This window comes from Rhea americana, unplaced genomic scaffold, assembly GCF_003343005.1.
Source record: "Rhea americana isolate MKP2758 unplaced genomic scaffold, rheAme1 scaffold_267, whole genome shotgun sequence".
In the NCBI taxonomy this organism is placed as follows: Eukaryota; Metazoa; Chordata; class Aves; order Rheiformes; family Rheidae; genus Rhea; species Rhea americana.
The window spans coordinates 900,385-921,088 of record NW_028186387.1 but is presented as its reverse complement, the minus strand read 5'-3'; the positions used below and the strand labels follow the sequence as shown (position 1 = coordinate 921,088).

The 20,704-nt window shown below is 38.7% G+C and overlaps 1 protein-coding gene across 1 annotated transcript in view; it reads left to right on the top strand.

Moving 5' to 3' along the window:
- Positions 1–17,934: 17,934 nt before the first annotated feature.
- The window catches only part of SHOC1 (shortage in chiasmata 1), a 54,783-nt gene continuing 52,013 nt past the window's right edge, over positions 17,935–20,704 (top strand). The window contains exon 1 of the mRNA XM_085307888.1: positions 17,935–17,979. Within this exon, the coding sequence (XP_085164014.1) occupies positions 17,935–17,979 (45 nt within the window). The remainder of the gene's footprint in view (positions 17,980–20,704) is intronic.

Sequence of the window (20,704 nt, the reverse complement as noted above, 5' to 3'; positions counted from 1 at the left end):
GTTTATCTATGAAAGGTCCCTTTACAACTGGAGAAACAGAAATGTAACACCTATCTCCAAAAAAGGTAAAAAGGACACCGAGGAATTACAGGCTGCTCAGACTTTGGTGGCTGGGAAAGTCATGGAGCACTTCTCGAGCACTCTTCTGTGCATACAAAGGTGATGGGGGAAAGCCAGTATACGTTGTCCAGAGGTAAGTCATGCCAGACCAGATAAAATGTGATAAAATGACCAGATTTGTAGATGAGGGAGGAATGCCGTTAACTTTAACAAGGCTTTCAACACTCTCTCCTATAATGTTCTTGCTTCCAACCCGGGATGTTATGTCTGGGTGGGTAGAAAACCAGATGGGTAAACACCTGGCTGGATGGTCTGGCTCAGAGGGTGATGGTTAATGGATTGTATCTGCCTGAAGGCTAGTGGTAACTGGGTTCCCACAAGGGTCTGTCCAGGGACAAGTTCTGTTTAACATCTCTGTCAGCAACCTAGAGGACGTGATAAACTACACTCTCATCAAGTTTGAAGATGCCATCAAGTTATGAGGACCTGTAGATACAGGTGAAGGCTCAGCTGCTGTCCCGAGGGCCCTGGGCAGGCACAAGGAAGGGGCTGACAGGGCCTTCATGGCATCCAACACGGACAAGCACCCACCCTGCTCTGGGACACCAGYTGGGGCCGGGAGTAGCTCTGTGGAGAAGCCCCAGCCCTCATGGCACCAAGCAGTGCTGGGGCAGCCAGGCACCAGGCAGCCCATTCAACATTATAGTCCTTATGATTGATTCCGATGATGTTCACATCATGATTTTATGATCATTTCTTGTGGCAATTCCTTCAGAGATGTATCATATATGCTTTAATATCATAAACAGGGATTTTGGATTCACCAATGTACTTACTTTTGTTTCTGCTGTTTTCACTATCATACTGTTTAGAAACCACTTTTTTCCTGTTTGAGACAATAGTTCCCCACCAAAATCAAAACACTTCCTTGCTGGGTATGTTTTCCAAGGCTAGTCAGAGTCCTGCCAACTCCTGATCAAAGGTTTTCAGTGGGACTGCTCACAGATTGTAGTAACATTCAGCATGAGTTAGGGAGACAAAATCTGCATCTACACAAACAGCAAAAAAAATAAAAATATTAAATATATCAAAAATAGTAACAGGCTTAATATATGCATACTAGTAAACAAGCAATCTATTACCTTTCACTAGTAATCCCCCCTCCTAATTCCATCTTCTTGTGTAGTATTACCTTCTTACATTACATCCAGTCTAAACTGCCAACTGTTCAGGATGGATTCTTTCTTTTGTCTGCTCATTTAGATGACAGATAAAATAATACAGAGTTAGTCACAAAAACGGAGGTGGAGATTCTTGTCACCAAGTTTCACATAGCTAAGCACTGAGTGGGAGTGGATTTTGGCAGGCCAAGGCGAAAAACAAGCTGGTTCATCTTTGTCCTGCATTGTGATAAATCTTCTGGCCACGTAAAAATGCCATCCCAAGATACTGGATTTCAGGACTGTTCTGCGGATGCAAAAATTAGGTGAAGGTTGAATCTACAGCATACATCACTGGGAGCTGAGTCTGCAACACAAAGTGTGTTGTAACATTAAAAATGTTTTTCTCTCCTAGATTCAACTCTATAAACATTTTGCATATAAACCTTAGTCTAACTAAGAAAAACATGCTTTGGTTATAAACGTGCTTGGATCCAAGGCTTGCTCTGTCATGAGGTGCATGTGCACAGCCCAACACAATGATGTCCTGGTTTGCACTAATTTTTCTAAACTACTGTAATTAATAAGAATCATGGTGAGAATGTTCATCTGAGGAAAACTGAAGACAAATAGTTTAATATAAAACTAGACAAAACATTCTGAACTATCATATGAGAAACAGGGAATGGAGTCGCTGACTTATTTTTAAGGATGATTTTTATCTTTGTCTTTTCTGATTTTAGTGTCTTTAACATCCTTTGCAGCTATGGACACAACTACTCACAGAAAATGATTATCACAGAATTGATAAGGTTGGAAGGGACCTCTGGAGATCATCTAGTCCAACCCTCAAACGAGTCGTCCATACAGAGATTGAACTCATGACCTTGACATTAGCACCACACTCTAACCAACTGAGCTAAGGAGAAATCTTTCCTGGCTTGATTTTTCACTGCCAAAACACAGATTCTATGTTCCCTGGTCAAAACTCTGTTTTATGCCCTGAAGAGATGTCAGTTCAGAAAAAAAGAAAAGAGGTGGGCATGTAAATAGCATGTAATATATGTAAGTTAATATATGCAAATTGATATAAAGAGGGAGAGTGTAATTGTTCAAGGTGGGGGGAGGTTTAATGGAGACAATAAATTTGCCACAAGTGTCAAGTGTTCTTAAAATTGTGAGCTGTTTCTTTTTGCTGGATGCTTGATAAAAAATTTCCAAAGGGGATTGGTTTCTGCTGCTTCAAAGTGTCCCTTGTAGCTTTTAGGAAAGTGTTGAACACCCCAAAGGATATTTGGGGAGATGATAGATACTTTCATGATGTACCAGTCTACCCTCAAAGAACAGAAGACTTCAGCACCTGTCAGCTCACTTGAATACCACCTTTATTATGGAACAAGTGTTCTGAATAAGAATCAAGATTATCTGTGACAAGTGAAAACTTAAATAATTGATGATTATGCTGGAAATGAAGCTACTGAAAGAGAAAATAACAAAATACTTCATTAAAATCCATTTGAAACTTCAGAATTGCCCATTAAATTCAGTTCAAGGCAAATACTAACAAGGACTTCCCCTGGCAGAGTCTGGTGTTAACGAACAATCATGGGCTACTTCTCAGCTGTCACAGCTGAGGCTCTCAGTCACAAACGGAACACCTTGCCCTTCAAATATTGCCTTCGAGAACAGGAAGCAGGTGCAGGGTATATCAGATATAGTCTGAAGTTACTTTATTTTCCTTTTAATTGGCAGTAATTATCAAAGGTCTATTCTTTCTAATTCCAGTTTGATAAATGCATAAAGAGTGTAAAAATATCAGAAACATCTCTAGATGGTATTTCGCCTTGCTTCTCTCACTTTATTTAATTACTGAAAATACAAAGGAGGCATTATTAGTTCTTTTTCTCTCTGTATAGCAATTTGATTTTTATGCTTTTGCTATTCAAGAATTCTCTTGTATAGTAATTCTCTGTTCTTGTCACCCTGCTCAGCAGATGGAAGGGGAGTTGACTGGTTTGCAACCTCAGCTGAACTCCTTCCCAGGCTACACAACAGACATTGAAAAAACTTACCTTAATTTTCCAAAATCATAGAAATGCCACATTACATAATAAGAGACATTACACTGGTTTCACGGGCAATCTCAAAACTTCTGACTCATTGTTAAAGTGTTCATCAACACCATGAGGTGACACATCGAGTTGCAGAAGACAGACACGGCAAAGAGTCTTACAGATCTTCACCTGCCCTCCCTGCAGTCCTAATTGATCAGGCAATTATGTTCTGAAGGTGTTCAGCCTGTGTTGTGCAAAACACTTCTTGCATGGCTGTATCATTCTTACCTCTGTCATTGTACATTACTGAACATGCACTCTAAGCTTCCTCACTCAGATAGCTTATTAATTTTGTAATTTACTGTTCACTGTCACTGCCTGCTAATACAGGGACACTAAACATGACACATGAAAATGCCAGGAAGGGGATGACAGAATGGGATTACTTGGTATGATAACTGAGCCTTGACAGCTCTGTAATCACAAGGTTAGCAAGATGATGTCTGATTTTTAACCTTATTTTTTATAAGATTGAATTTTCAGGCCTTTTTGAAAAAATGCAAGTAGTATGAGTCTTTGTGGACTAAGTAGGCCCAGTAAGGGTATATGGGATGTCAGCGGAGGTTTCAGTTCAGAAGGAACTAACCAAAGCTGCTCTCTCTTGTTTTTTGTCGACTGAAAACTGACTCAGCTACTCAACTGACAGGAAATGGGCTTAGTGCTACTCACAGAGACGCCAAGGAGGGGAATCAAGAGGATATCAAGAAGCCACTTGAAACAGAAGTGTCTAGACCTCCATCTCAGGTTGGTAGTCCTAGCACTCAGGTAAGGAGCCATTGCAAAGCTGAGATATGTAGCTGGGACAGAATCATGTTGCTAGAGCATCCTGGTGAAGCAGGAGCAAATGTTGCTTTTCACTGCAGACACAATGCAGCAGTACTGGGAACAGTTCTGAAAAACTACACAACTTTCTGCTGGATGTGGGTGCTGATGTAATCAGGAATATTGCCAGTTCATGGGGGGAGAAAATCTTGGTGATCTCAAATGCAGATCCTTCCTACAACTTTTATCACATGGTAAATACCCTTGGAGGTGTCAGAATACCAAGACATTTGCTTGCATTGAATCATAGGCAGAAACTTGACTTAGTAACACTTTGCAACAATTATGACATTTCTCATCCATGAAATTTTAAGTGATGAAATAACTTACTCAAGATCAGGCTGGAAGCTAGTGGTAAGGACTGGCATCAGAGGTGAAAATACAGCACTTAACAGATAAAATAAACAGTTTATATGTTTTTAGCTTTATCTCCGGCACTTGAGCAAACAACATTCTCATAATTGCCAGTCCCACAGAGTACATTCGGCACTTTGTGTTAATGTAAGCCTGCGGGTGCTAATAGTAACATACTGATCAGGAGAATCCATTGCACCTTTTCCTCAAAGCAATGTCTGCTTGCTATGAGGTACTTACAGAATCTATTTCCTAAGCTTTTTTTTTTTTTTTAACCAATCCTATTGTCATTGGATTTTACAGACCAACATAAAACTGAAGTCATTAGTGGCCACAGAAGTTTTGCTAAAGATYATAATGTAGAACAAGTTCCACTTATGACATTTACAGTTTCAGTGATACTATGCTTCAGTAAACAAAGGAGAGCAGCCTTTCAGCAGTTAATCTTTCATGGCACTTTAATGTCAGTTAAAATAAAGCTTCCCTCTGAGCTCTATCAGGTGTACAACTTGAAACCAAACAGATGACTAACTAAAGTCTGAAGAAAGCAAGAGTAAAAATGCTTGGAGACACAGATATTTTAAAACGTAAGATGTAGTCTCTTAGGATAAACCACAATATATCCACACTAGTCTCATGGCTCCTCCAGTGGTGATGAACATTCGATGCTTCTGAGGAGCGGAATAAACAGATTATGCCTGGCTGGTTTGGGAACAGCTAATGAGAGGTGAAAGGCAAAGGGAAGAGGAATTGGTATGCATTATTGGTACGCATGAGGCTTTCTGACCACAACACTGCCTTTCACCACCAGCAGCCTTTGGAGGGGGAGTTAGAAAGGCACAGAAGAAACAGCTTCAGCACAGTCCTCAAGTTTGATATAGACATTTCCTGAGCTTAGGTAAATTCTAATCCATATGTCAATGGATTAGAATGTCTATTATGTCTATTTAGAAGACCAGAACTCTTCTCAAGGTCACCATTGCTACTGTAGAGCCTTGAGATATTCAATTGCAGAGCTCTACTTACTACAGCAGGCAGCTCTGTAAGTCAGAAAGGCTTATTCCTTGAGGGCTCTACCCAATACCAGACATCACAGTTCCTGAATGCACTCCAAATACCCATTAGGGTGCTATCAGATGTATTATATCATAGGTATTGCAAAAGGCTGCACTTATTTTGGATTATAATGTACAGGAGAAGCTATCAAAAGTGTATCATTCAAAAAGTAGTTCAGTGCACTGTCAAGCTGATAAAAGGAAATTCACAAGAGTTAGTGCTCCCTTCCTCATGATGTCAATCCCCGCCTACACTGCCCACCATGGTAAAGCATGGGACATTGACCTCACCTACAGAGGGTTTCACATGGCAGTTGCTTCTTTCATCTGACTCTCCAACTAGGAACGGATGATCCAGAGACCACATCCCAGCTCGGCACTGATCATGAGCAGATCTCTTGAATACCTTTTCTGCTTGGAGGGATAGCATTAGATGGGATCAAGGAACTAAGAATGCTCTCAGTGCACAATTTCCTTCCAAATTTCAGATCCCACACCTACTCTCCTTCTGCGTTTACCTGTCAATATCATCAGTGTTTCCAAACTTCAGACCACTCTTGTTTGGAAGYGAGTTTTCAGGACATCAAATTCTCCTGAGCCAGCTGCTCCCCTCATTTCCTTAGAGCTTTGCTATCAACCATCTGAGGCTGCTGACTCCCATGGCAGAGGGGGAAAGTGTTCCCCTGCATTTCCTTTCCATTACAGTAGGACATGGCTTGATGGACAAGAGTAGGCCAGCCTCACAGCAGAGATGGAATCACTCAAGGCTCAGACTGGCCACTCTGCTCTCCCATTTGTAAGTTATTCCTAGCCACAGTGGAAACTTCTGAGATGATATAACTATATGATGATATAACGACAGTCTTGTCACAAAGCTGGCAGTGGTCAGGTTGGCTTGTCTTCTGAGGTGGAGCAAGCCATTACCTGGCAAATCCAGCACTTCACAGGAAGAAAAACCTGAATGTCAACCAGCTGGCTTCATTTCAGCTCAGACAAGATGTTGAGTCTGATTGTGATTAGAAACCATCCTGAGGAACTGTAAAAAGCCTCTGAAAAACCCATCTATCAAGGGAAACTGCTCATCCATAATCATAACAGCCTGTAAGTTCAGAGACTGGCTACATGCATTTGTGCTTCTTGTCCCCTCAGCAACAGCAAAAGCCAGTAATTTTCTCTGTTCTTACTCAGACAAAATTACTCTTTTCTGTCATGTGGAGCATATCTCTTTCAACCTGGGCATTCAGAGTAAGTTATAGCAAAGTTCTTTACCTGTGCTGGAAACATATGAAAACTCACCTTGTGAGATATACTGCCTCCTATAGCATAAGGTGCTTTGGTTTCCTCCACTGACAGCATTTCTGTTCTGGTAAATATGGATTGCCAGGCATAACTGAAGTGCTATAGCAACAAAGTAGTAAACAGTAATTAGTCTAAATGTTGTTTAAACTCATAAATTTTATTAGTGTGTCTTTATAACATAATCTTATCCTTGGTATCATGTGCAAAATATGTTATGTTCAGTTAAAAAAAAAATACCCGTATGTAAGTGTCCTATGTAAAAAACTATTATATATAAACCAAGAAAACAGATTTTTACTAAGCTTGTCTATTAGAATAATATAGCTGGTAACTTATATAAATGACTCTCAGATTTGCCTTAGCATTTTATTTGCTACCCCAGCTACTAAAGGTAAATACGTATTTTTCAGAGGGACATTTTTTTTTTGTTTCATCTAAGAGAGATACATACATTTTGAAGATGTATACATACATCACAATATAAATGATATGACGAATGATCTTTTCAACTTGTTATTTTGCTATTCATGAAAAACCTGACCACATCAGCAACTAATAGTACGAGCAGTGCTTAAGCACTTAGCTTCTGCATACACATCTCCTAAGACACTTGAGACAGGCTGTGCAAGGATGGAAGAGCAATTTCATCCAGTTATAGACCTGTTCTGAAAACAAGCTCTTTGGGYTATTCAGAAATATCCATGAAGCCAAGAGACAACAAAACTGCAGCTTCTCAGGAACCTTCAGCTTAGTGTTACTGCCAGGTTATCAGAGCTGTGCCCTTTTTTTTTTACTGAGAATTTTATTAATATCTAACTTTCTTCAATTCTGAATATGCAGGAGAAAAAAAATGCAAATGCCTCAAATCACTCATCAAATGAACTCACAGAAAGTAGCATCCACTAACAGCCATTCATAAGTTTGGGAAACATGTTTTAAGTGAATGTCTGATAGTCCTATCAGTGTAATTCCCATACCAGAACCTGGAAAAGTGCATGCATCAAAAAGAGCATGRATTATATAAGTCAACATCTGCTAACACAGGCAGGCACTATGTGTCTGTCTTCCTCTTTCCATGTTTTTCTCTTCTAGTTCCTTCATCTAAAGGTAACACTTGTTTTCAAACAATTCATTTTAGATTTGCTGCATCCCTAAGGACATAACTACTGTGTCTTCCCTGAGTTTACCTTTCTCTTTCATACTGGCACTGTTTATATGTACGAGCACTGGAACAGGTTGCCCAGAGAGGTTGTGGAGTCTCCTTCTCTGGAGATCTTCAAGGCCCGCCTGGATGCAACCCTGTCTAACATGCTCTAGGTGACCCTGCTTGAGCAAGGAGGCTGGACTAGATGATCTCCAGAGGTCCTTTCCAATCTTACAGATTCTATGATTCTAAGTTTCATTGAATGGTAAAAAAAATAGTCTTTGCTTTTTCCCTGTTGCCCTGCCTACATGACCTAGTAACCCCTTCATAATATACACAACATAGCATTTTCGCCCCCTCTCCAACACCCTGCATATTACTTTCACTTTTCCACTCTTCATCTTTTCACTAGTTCTCGCACCTAGCAATTCCAGCACCTTGTGTATAGGACTGTGCTCACAATTCAGAGTGGAGCAATCTACTACTGGGACTGCAGAAGAAAATGGTTAAACATATGACGTGTTTCCTAGCAATAAACGAGACACAGAGATGGTTTTCTGTTTCAATAGGTATCGTGATCTCTAACGACCAGGACTGAGAGCTGCAGGTTTTTATGGAGGGCAGTATTTCTGCTTCATGTCTGAATGTGAACTGTCTGAAATTGGCAAAAGTTTCAGAGGCTGCTTTGAAGACAGAGAAGAAAGGTGGCACCATGACAATAACAGTCCAAAAGGACCAGACAGACATGAACTTTAAACTGATGTTGTTTCTTAAGGCAGATGCACAACGTGTTTCAAGTCAGAAATGCAATCCAGAACTGCAGGGAATATCAGCTCCATCTAACTTCATATTTGGAATATGCCTGAGTTAGGAGATATCTCAGCCATGAGGAAAAGTGAGACTCTTCCCCAGAACTATTCAGAGCACTGGAATATACAACGTGTATCTATCAATGACCACATAGGGAACCTAATTCTAGATAACTGGGATTRAATGATATATGTGCCTCCATTGCAATAAAAACACATGATGACCAACATATGAAGGTTCAGGATTTGGTATGCACACAGACCTGTTTATATCTGTTCAATGTTCATAGCTGTGCAGCACAGCCCAGAAGGAGGTTGCCATTTTTTGTCCTCAGATTCAGAATCCCACCATCGACCTTGAGTGTTCCTGGCATTGTTTGATGAGTCAAATATTGCTGCAGTTTTTTCTGACAGGCAAATGAAAAGTGTGTCCTGAGTTTCTTCATTTTTTTTCTTCATCTATACAACTATGACAGGAAAATGTCATGTTTTCCCCTCAAAAGAATGCTAGTCCCTTGGTCTTAGTCACCAAACCCGCATCTGATGTGAATAAAACATGTCTTATCAAATAATTTATGCTAAAGTAAGGAGGAGAAAATAGAAAATAGAAGTAGAAATCCATAGCATCAGGGATTACACTGCATCCTTTTTTAAGTTTCTGTAAACTCACAAGGTGTTGGGATGCTTCAGACACTAGAATGGAAAGTATAATCTGACTATCCCTAATCATGCTAGAAATCTTTGTGACAAACAAACTGACAAATCAATGGAGAGAATTGCCACTGTAATTGCACTCTTAGCAAAGAGTATCTGAGACTAGCTAGAATCATGGCTGACTGAAAAGATGCTTTCTATCAGACCTCCAAATGTTGCAGAAGACACAAATTAAAGATCAGGAAATAATTGTCTGCTGTATTAAACACAGCACATCCTAATACACAAGCAATTTGGGATGGTAGTGTTCAGTTCTGAAGAAAGTTTTTCTGGCCACTAATATTTTTGCTGGGACACGACTTGAGACATATAGAATTAAAAAAAATTACTCACTTAAAGAGAAGATGCTATTGCACTGAGTCCTTGTAAGCTATTTTTTTGAATTTTTTTCCCCATGTTGTCTTTCATTTGGAACAGGATGATCAAAAGAGGAGTGCTATGGGAAATCCTTTTTCAAACCTGAAGGCTAAGAATGCACCCCAAATTTATAAAAACAAAGTTGCTAGCATCAATATTACCTGCCTGAGATGCTAAGCCTGTTGAAGCACCTCCAGCGTAGAAATATGGTGGGTGCCTGTTGAGTCACAAGAGAAAGAAATCCTATAAATTAAGGTTAATTTTTTTTTCTAAGACCATATATATCCTACAACTTAGTATCTTCCTTTTCTATGGTTTGTAGCACCCTTGCAGGCTGTCAGATAATGAACTGTACCCATACCAGCTCCACAGACTTCAAGGGGAACCCATGCTTCATAAGCCATTAGGAGAAGACTAAAGAGCAATCATGACAGTARGGCTGGTACCTCTGCCACCCATTTTCACACCACCACCTTTACTGCAACAATGCACACTTAAGAACTGCCCTTCTGTTCTGAGACTGGCATTGATAATAGTAGGCTCACTGTGCACTGAATATATATATGGATAGAATGAAATTAAATTGAGGGAACCAAGACCAGTGAAAGCAGAGTATAAAAGCATGTATCACAGATAACAAATAGTTAAATAATAGGAAATGCATTAAGGGGCTATGAAATAAAAATCAGCCTGAGGGAAAGAAAACGTCAGTTTATAGGGTGATCTTTGATGATGTTTTGTTTAGTGTTTCACAATTAGATAACAAACAAGTTTTTAATCAATAGCCATCATTATCCGAAAATTTTGAATTATAATCTGCCCCCTACAATTTCACTGAGAATTTTAGCCCAGTTGTTTTGCCTTGTAGTTTTTCATTGAATGTATGTTCATGTCTCAGTTAGCCAAAACACAAGTATTGTCTGAGCTAGTGCTTCATGCTTTCACCAAGTTTCCATAACTACCATAGTTGTGGCATATTATAGCATCTTATTATCATGCCACGGAATGTCTTAGCTCAATTTGTAAAATGAATCATAATAAAACTCCATTCTTAAAAAAAAAGTGTTTTTTTTTTTCTTTAAAGATTTGATGTGACTCCATAAAGTTTGGGGCTAGCACATCTTCACAGGATTAGTCACATTAAATAGTTCTCCTCCATCATGCAAAGTCTCAGGATCGGAGTCATCTTCTACTGTCACCCTGACTCCTGTCTTATTTAGTAAAAAATTGATTTTTCAAATGTATTTCAACAAGCATTCTTAATATTAGAATGGCAGTACTCAGCTATTATTTGAAATTCCAGGGCTTAGTGGACAGGAGTGTTTTTCATACCAAAAACATTATAAGGAAAGATTACATAGTCATGCTGACACTTCCTCCTCAATAAATACAGTTTATAAAAATGTTCCAAAAATCTTTATTGTTGTATGTGAACAGCCACATACCCCCCACACATATTTTTTCAAAGAAGATGGCCTACTAAGTATTCAAGAACTGTTAAGACAAAAAAGCTTTAAGTTCACAGAGTTTCTGTGACGATACAATAACACCTTTCATTAACATTGATTTCTTTCTATTTTGGAAGCAAATCAAACTGCAAAGAAAATACATCAAAACTTCATGAAAGCACTGCACTTTTATTTCAGGGAATATTACCAATGCCAGTTCCTCTTTTGAATATCCTCTCTTCTGACAGAGGAGCTGTTTTCTTAGCCCAGTAGAAAGATCTCTCTTTTGGGCAGGTAGCTGGAGAGCTGAAACTTCTTTTCAGTCTCTGTGAGATTCTTCAGCCTACACTCTGCTCTTGTGACTGGAAGCTGTTTAATCTGGAAGTGTAACAATGACAGCCCCTAGTGGAGTACAATTACATTCACAGTAGCTTTTCACAAAACCTGTTTTTTTAACTGCAAGTACTGCAGCATTTGTGATACCTGGATGTGTATTTTATTATAAATTCTGGTGGTGAATGTCTATATCCATAAAGTTCCCACATGCTTCATGCAATCTAACTAGATATTAACTATGTGCCCTGCTTCATCAAGTCGTTTATATTTTTCAAGAACAGCTTATAGCATTTCACTAACCTCTCTGTATTATTTCTAGACTTACTAATTACATTTTCCACTTTTTTTKGGGGGGGGAGAGAAATTGAAATGATTACACAGTTTTATTGCTTTTTTCATGATTCTGATTCATAAGTAAAAATATTTTGATTTGGTATTTGTTCTCATTTGAGGAGGCACAGTATTATAGCTGACTTTAATATCTTTGCTTTCCTGTTCAGTCTTCAGATGTCTCACTTCAAAGTAGAATTTTTATTTGTTCTTCCTTCTTTTATGAAACACTAGCTCTTTGCCAATATCACAAGCAAGAATTTTACCTTGATTTAAAGATTTTAATTATCTTTCTCTTTGTTATCAAGAAATTTGGCAATTCTGGTTTGAGATGTTCTGACAAGATGCTATGTCTTAGTGACTAAAATGATCTAATGTATGATATAATCTAATCCAAAGTAGCTATTAAAAAGTAAGCACTGAAGTAGTACTATAGGTGTGAGCAGTGTTGCAAAACAAAGGCCCATTTACCAAACCATAACAAATTTTTAAACAGGAACATGTTTACTTCTGGGATAAACTTAATCTTATTAACCTGTATTTCTTCATACTGAGGCATCAATTTAAGAGATGCATTACACAGCTGTTGCAACTACAGCAGCTGAACCTAAAAAATAAAAGACTCCATAGTTACTGCTTACCAGATCACTCCACCGTTTACTTCACTCACCCCAATGCATCATTGCTCTAAAATACTGTAGGGTTTTCTAAGAACGGTTTTTCTAAGAATGGTTTGATCCTCAAAGTCACTGTTCTCTTTTCCAGCACTGTAATTAAAAATGTTGGCTAGCACATCTTCACAGGAAACCAGGGAAAAGAACTAAGTTGGATCAACATAAAATCAGAAGGACAGGCCCCACAGTCAAATAAAAAGTTATTGAAAGATAATGTGCCCATGAGATGAAAAGTCCAGCATGTGCATTAGTCAGTCTTCAGAGGTGCGGAGGCATCTGGAAAAGCCATTTTTGAGCATCTTCCACAGGGTGCAGATACCAAAAGTTTGCATTGTTTTGGATGGATGAGATTTTTTTGTACTGCAGTTAGTTATCAGTTGATATCATCTGAAACCATGCATTTTTAATGAAAGATGTTTACATAACAACGAGTCATTCACATGCTTGTGTTTACAGTCGCTTTCCAAACTTCTAATGCATCTGTACGTCATGCATAAACCCTTTTTAATTTTCAGCTAGAAGACAGAATTATATCAACCACAAACCTCCCCAAGAATCATTCATTAAATAGAAGGACCAGTATGAACTAAATGTCAAAAGCTCAATACTGCAACAATAAGTAACTGACATATAAGATGTCAGCTTTATTTGATGCAGCTSTAACTTCTGACTGCTAGTTGACTCCCAGGCTGATGTCTTAAATTGGCATTTTAGCCTAATCTTTTAATTATCAGAACTTAGTGTCTTTGGCAATTAGGAAATGACTAACAACGCAGACACCATGCAGAGCAACTGAGCATAACAAAAGGCAAAAATGTCAGATTTCAGAATACCAAACAGCCATTCTTTAAGATAGTTGCTTTTGCAGTAAAGAGAAAAATATAGCTTTTTTTGTATTTATGATACAAAAGAAGCTAAAACTCCTTCTACTAAAGTTAATAACAGCATTCCTGTTGGTTTCAAGAATGCTGCTTCAGCATGTACATTGATATGGATTTACCTTGTATTTGGGCAAAATTTCCATTGATCAAGGTAGTCTTGATGAGATAAGGACTTCAAACTTTGCAGCTGTTGCCAGTATATTCTTACCAAGAGACTAACAGTTGTCATTATGTCTTTGCTTTCGAATAACAGTATCAAGACTGAGATGTTTTTCCAGAGATGTCCATCAAAAAAGTAGATCACCCGAAAGACTTTGGATCTTTAGGTGGGTGTGATTGCTTCTGCATGCTCAGATAAAGACGTATTGAAGACAATTTTACCGACATCAGTTAAATATCAATAAATGATGACTTTAGCTACATGATTCAGTTGCAGAAGAAAGACCTGACTTTGTTTCTTCTAAAAATCTTCATCAAAGGTCAGACAAGTGCTTTAAGAGTCTTATTTATCCTCTGGACAGTTTTTTCCATGTAAATTATCTTTATTTTCAGACTGTTACAGATAAGACCGCAATTATAAGGCATACTCAAAGAAATGATATTGACAAATCTATTCACTGCCGTATACAGGTCTTAGCTATATCTTTCTAATTTTTTTATCAATATCATTTATCTGCAGGCCTGTTTTTTAAAGAATTTTAATTTGAAAGAAATCATTCAAATTTTTAATGATATTTTAACAGCAGTCCAGTCCAAGCAGTGGAAAAGTTCCCTTTAGTTAGAAAAAAGAATGATGGACAAATAAATCGTCATGTAAAACAGAATACAATTATGCTTTAGCTAATAAAGACAACTGCATACAATTAGATTCTCATTTAGCAAAAGAAGACTAGTAAGCTAAAGTGGTCTTGCGTTTGACCATTTAAATGGTTAACAGTCACTAACAGGCTAAAAATCGATTTACTTTTTGATGGAGGTTTTACTTATTTGCTTAAATTTTTTTCCCCAAAAAATATGATTTAATATGTCATGATGGCAACCTATATATTAATCCAAACAATGATAAAATAGTTTAACAAGATTAAGCACATACTTATTCCTGAGGTGATTAAAAATGTAACTACTGAATGAAGTTATTTGATAAACTTCCACATAATGTGGAAGAAGGGACAGGCCACTTTGGAGGAATGTAAGAACTTTGTCAGAGTATGCAGGGATGTGACAAGGAAGGCTAAGGCCCATTTAGAATTAAATCTACCAAGGGATGTCAAGGACAACAAGAAAGGATTCTTCAGGTACATCAATAGCAACAGGAAGACTGGGGAAAATGTGGGCCCACTGCTGAATGGGACAGGGGCCCTGATGACAAAGTATACAGGAAGACAAGGCTACTGAATGCCTACTTTCCTTCAGTCTTTACTGCTAAGGGCAGCCCTCAAGAATCCCAGAGCCTGGGGAGAAAAAAGTAAGTCTGGAGAAAGGAAGTAGTCTGTCTGCTACAGGGCACCTGACCAGGAAGAGAAAGTCAATGAGGCCTTCTATAGACAGCAGGAGGTAGCCTCACCATCACAGGCCCTGGTGGTCATGGGGGACTTCAACCACCCTGACACCTGCTGGAGGGACGACACAGCAAGGCACAAACAGGCCAGGAGGCTCCTGCAATGCGTCAATGATAATTTCTTGTCACAGGTGGTGGAGGAGCCTATGAGGAAGGGTGTCCTACTAGACCTTGTCCTAACCAACAGAAGGACTAGTTGGAGATGTGAAGCCTGCCCAATAAGCTCTCAGTTGCCTCCTCCTCCTCCACCCCTAGGCAGAGCTCGATGCATTCCAGTTGCTCTCTCACATAAAGAGCAACTCCACCACTTCACCTCCCTGGCCTGTCTTTCCTAAAAAGCACGTAGTCATCCATGACAGTGTTCCGGTCATGTGAGCTATCCCACCATGTCTCCATGACTGCAATGAGATCATGGCCCTGTGATCGCACACAGACCTCCAGCTCCTCCTGTTTGTTCCCCATGCTGTGTGCATCAGTGTACAGGCGTTTCAGAAAGGTAGTCATACAACAACTTATATTTGTATTTTCAATGTATTGCTGTATCACTCTGCTAAATCAAAAAACTCCTGTTAACACCAAATACCTTCAAAAAAGTAGAATCTGGTATTGAACATCACACTCTCCATGTGTAGAATATTCAAATGAAACTGTCTGGAAAATATTTGACTCTGGTAGTTGTTTCCTCAGATTTTTCTCTCATACAAGCTGCTACTATTACATGGAAGTGAAAAGTTAGAGTTTTCATTACTTAGGTGTGTTTATTACTTTAGAAGTATTTTCATTTCTCCTTTAAAGATCATGGAAGTTTTCTGATATCTTCTCCTGAAATAATGATCAAAAATCTCCTTTTAGATATCAGGTGGAGTCTGCTTCTGACCCCTTGCCTGTGCTGCTCATGAAGGCAAGGCCACACCGCAACTCCACATCCAAAAGCACAGTTTGAAAGTGAGTTTCTTCCCACCCCGACTCCTCCCTCCCTGCCCACGCCGCCCTCACGGTTCCCGCCCGCGAGACCAGCAGCTCAGCGGCGCCTCCCGCGGCTCACATACACCCCGCCAGGAGGGCGACCGTTGGGGGGCGGGGCCTGTCCTCCCGCCGCGCGCGACCGTTGGGCTCCCTGCGCGCCAGGGAGCGGCAGCCAATCAGAGGCGCACGTCGTGCGTTTCTCCCCCTCTCCCCCCGCCATTCTGCGAGGCGAGGTGGGGGCGCGGCAGAGCCCGGTGGCCATTTTAAGTCGCGTTTTGCTTTCCTTGTGCTTACACAGGCGAGTGCTGCTCGCACGCCTATTTGAGGTGGAAAATGTGAGATGTATCTGATGGAGAGAGCTATGGTGTTTACTCATTAAGCAACACACTTCTAAAAACCTAATATTTCTAAGTAACTAATAAACACGATTACCACTAGATGTATTAGTTCTTAGTTATATCATTGAAAGTAATAGTAATAGTTGTAATTCTGTTGCTCAGTATTATGTGTTTATACTACTATAAAGAAATCCTAGAAATGATACACTATTAATGATGTTTTTGTACTTAAGGTACAAGTCTGTCTCTTAAATAAGCTTATTCTGTCTTACTCCACCTTCTCACACAAAATCTTTTGGATGTAGAAATGAGGGAGAGGCCAGCGGGCTGTTCAGCAGGATTAACTATCTAAGGTGTCCCTGCTGGTTTGGGTCCTCATCACAGCCTTAACACTGTCTGTAAGCATGTACACTGCTACCACTGGAAGACACCCTCTCTTTTCTGCTTGTTTTTATTCTCTCCACTTTCTTTTCTTTTCCTGAACCCATCTCTTCACCACTCCAGCACCTCCTTTTCTCCACTCAGACTCATCCCAAACAAAAACCAGTCCCTAAGGACTTGCTAGTCCAGAGTCCCAATTCTGTTACATTTGTAACCAAATTTAATGTTTCCGACACTACTCAGTTGGGCCTCATGGTATTACTGATAGCTGCAGTACCAGATGTAGCTGCTTTTGAGTCTTCAAGACTCCCTGCTGATCCTACCTTTCATGCAGTAACAGTGTATTTCATTTCCATTATACGGTTTTGGACAAAATAATCTTACTTTACCTTTGACTCCTCTAACTAATTGTAATTAACTGCAAGCAATGTCTCATGCACACCAGAGCAGGAATATAACCTATTTTGCGCATGTATCCTATCTCTGCCCTTTAATGGTTTTCATCACGCTCTTGGTTCACAACACAGGCTTTGTTTAGAGGCCTGCTGTTACAGCAGGACCTCTTGCTCGCAACCTGCCTTTACAATCCCCTTTTTCTTTCTAAAACTGAAATAGATTTTTAAAAGTCCCCTCATTTTTGCATGAGCCAGTGAAAAACTAATGGTGTAGATAGTTAAAGTACTGTTGTTAAATTAGAATCCATATAAATTTATTAAATGAGTTTCAGTATCATAATTACTGTTGAAGACGGTTGTAATTCAGGAGAGATACTTTGTATGCTTACATTCATTTGATACTTTGAAAAGTTTTATGTGAAGTTGCCTGTAACAGCAAGAGGAGTAGCCAAAATCCTCAACTCACTTAGATTAAAATCAGCTCTCCGTGGTCTATAGTTAGTCTGTTAAATTCTTCTGAAGGAGGAATATTGAATGCTTTGGGTATCATTATTCTAAGAGAAATTCCTTYTAGAATGCATGTGTTAACACAAATTAGAAAGTTATTATTGGAAAATTATAATTTCAACTTTCTCTTGTATCATCTTTGTATAATATGGGGGGACTAAATGATACTTTATTTTTGGACAAAAATTTTTTTTAGACGAAGTGTTGGATACATCACGAAACAAGAAAGATAATGTTTGCAGCTTTTAAGTATCACTCAACAGACTATTTATATGAGGTATGGTTCTATTATTTCTCTCAATCTTATTCTACAAGACATGACAGTAATTAAAATTTGGTACACAGTAAAAAATACATAGAGTACTAATTTCTTGAGAATTCTGTTTTAGTGAGTTTGTTCTACTGTACCTTTGCTGCAAATATGACTTTAATTCTCTTACTGATGGCGAAGTGATGCATTTTTTAAAAATTGGAGTATAGTTTTGCCAGATCTGAAGAGCATCAGTTTTTTGATTTTCTGTTGGAGAATCATGCTTTTTAGCTGGTTTCTTGTTCAGTGGGACTGAACAAAGGTCTTCTGAAGCGTAGAAGTCAATTAACTATCTTTTCTGGAAAATGAATCCAATTTTCTATCCACCTTAGTATCCGGGTAGGTAGATAGTATTAGGGTAATGGTATCCAGCACTGTATTACCTACTGATGGTACAGAGGAGTATTTCTTCATAACGTTTTAGGTGTTATTCAAATTTCATGGAAATATTTTTGACATCTACAAGGAATATTTTGGTTTTGTAGTTGTTGATTTGTTAAGACTTAAAAATCTTATGAACTCTTGTTTTCCTTCCTGTCTACTTTTGTGTGATGCGGTAGTATGAATTTGCTTAGCACTGAAGCCCTCCATCTTCCCTATTTCAGTTTTTATATATTTACATTTTCAACARGAAACTATAAGCCAAAGAAAAAACTTCTCCAGCACAGTGGTGCTGTGCTTCAAGGGCTGTCTTTCATGTGTGAATGAAAGAGTGAGATATTGAGACATGAGGCCTTCAACAGTTCRGGGAGTGTGCAAGTACATACAAGTACTTATGCTACATAGATGAAAGAAATGCAACCTAAGACTGGTACAGTGGTAATACCTGACGATAGCTAAGATCCACAGCATAAAATACCTTGCCTATATCCCTTGTCTTTGAGTGCAGAAATTGTTCYGTATAGTGCCCCTATATGATGCTGTAGTATTTTCTTGAGCTATAATTGCAGAAACTTCTACAGTTACTCYAACAGTATGCAAACTATCATTCAGTATTTAYGTGAAAACCTTCTCACAGTACTTCCACTAAGTTTGATCTTCTGATGTTTCYGTGGTACTTGTGAATAAAAACTGAAGTACATGAGCAAAACGTGTAAGAGGCTATAGTGGAAGAGAATTAAGTTTCAGGCTTTTCTGGCCTGAATTTTAAGAAGTAGAAGAGTGCTGACCAGAACACAGCAGAACAAATGAAAACACTTAGAAGAGAAATGACCTGCTGAATGACTACTCTGAATCTGAATAAGGATATAGCTCTCTAAAATGAGCTGTGCTGTAGCATGCTTTCTTACCACCAGAAAGGGGTCAGTAGATGTTATCACACTCTAAAGGTATTAAGCAGTAATCTGCCTATACAAGCAGTAGGCTCCTGTAAAACTGCAGCATCTTGTTCCACACTTGTTCCCAACTTCCACCGTATTAGAGTATAAATGAGAATTAGATTGATTTTTCAGGCATCTGTTAACAGTAAATACACTTACGTAGTGTTTCKTGTTCTTAGAAAATGCTGAAGTGAAGTGAGCGTACCACATTGATTCTCGCACACAACTGGCTAAACTGACTATGGAATCCTGGTCTTAATGTATTTGTGAATTTTTATCCCCCCACAGACGCTGTTTTTCTAACTGCCTAGTATAAGTGATATACTGAAGAAAGGGCATGCTTCAAGCATTAAAGACTCAGGTTCCTTAAGGCTAGTGAGTGTTACAGGAGCGATTGCAAAGTGATCTTAGAAGTTCAAGCTGTGTTCTGGTCAGCACTCTTCTACTTCTYAAAATTCAGGCCAGAAAAGCCTGAAACTTAATTCTTTTCCACTATAGCCTCTTACACGTTTTGCTCATGTACTTCAGTTTTTATTCACAAGTACCACRGAAACATCAGAAGATCAAACTTAGTGGAAGTACTGTGAGAAGGTTTTCACATAAATACTGAATGATAGTTTGCATACTGTTGGAGTAACTGTAGAAGTTTCTGTAGTTCTTATGTTACAAACTGACGATATATGCAAATCATTAGGAACTGTAAAAATACAATGTTTTTCAGTTAAAAATCAAATTTTCAGATATGTTTAAATTTTGTTAAAGTTAGGAGTATGTATGCATTGATTAAGTTATGGCTATTAGTGGCATTTTAAAACATTTTCTGAACATATATCTGAAGAAAGCAAGGATTATATGATAATAGATTTTTTAAAGTGAGCTGCTTCATCTTAACCTTTACACTCAGAACAATCTCATTCTGAAATATTCTGTGAAATACACTTTTACTGTTCATAAGGCTACCATCTGTCAAGATTGCCCTAAGACATGCTTGTTCCACTACACAAACATCAGTGACTGAAAACAAGCTTAATTCTGGACCGTTAGTTTAAAGTTATCCTCAGTAAAACGCTGCACTGATGTTACAGTTTCTTGCTGATCTCTGTCATTTTATTGCTTGAATTTATTTCTTTAGAGGTTTCTACATAAAGCCCTGCAGGTCATCCCAGCAGGTCATTTATTTGTAACTCCAGAGTACTTTAAGAGCTGTTACAACACAATCCTTACAGCTTGTTTTAATAAGATGAATTATTACCAACTAATTTTTTATTTCTTTGATTTCTGCTGGGAGCTTCACTGATTGTACCTTATTTTACTGTAAATGTAAAGGTTTTCATAATAGTTACCTCACAAGTTACTTTGTCTAATATATGGCC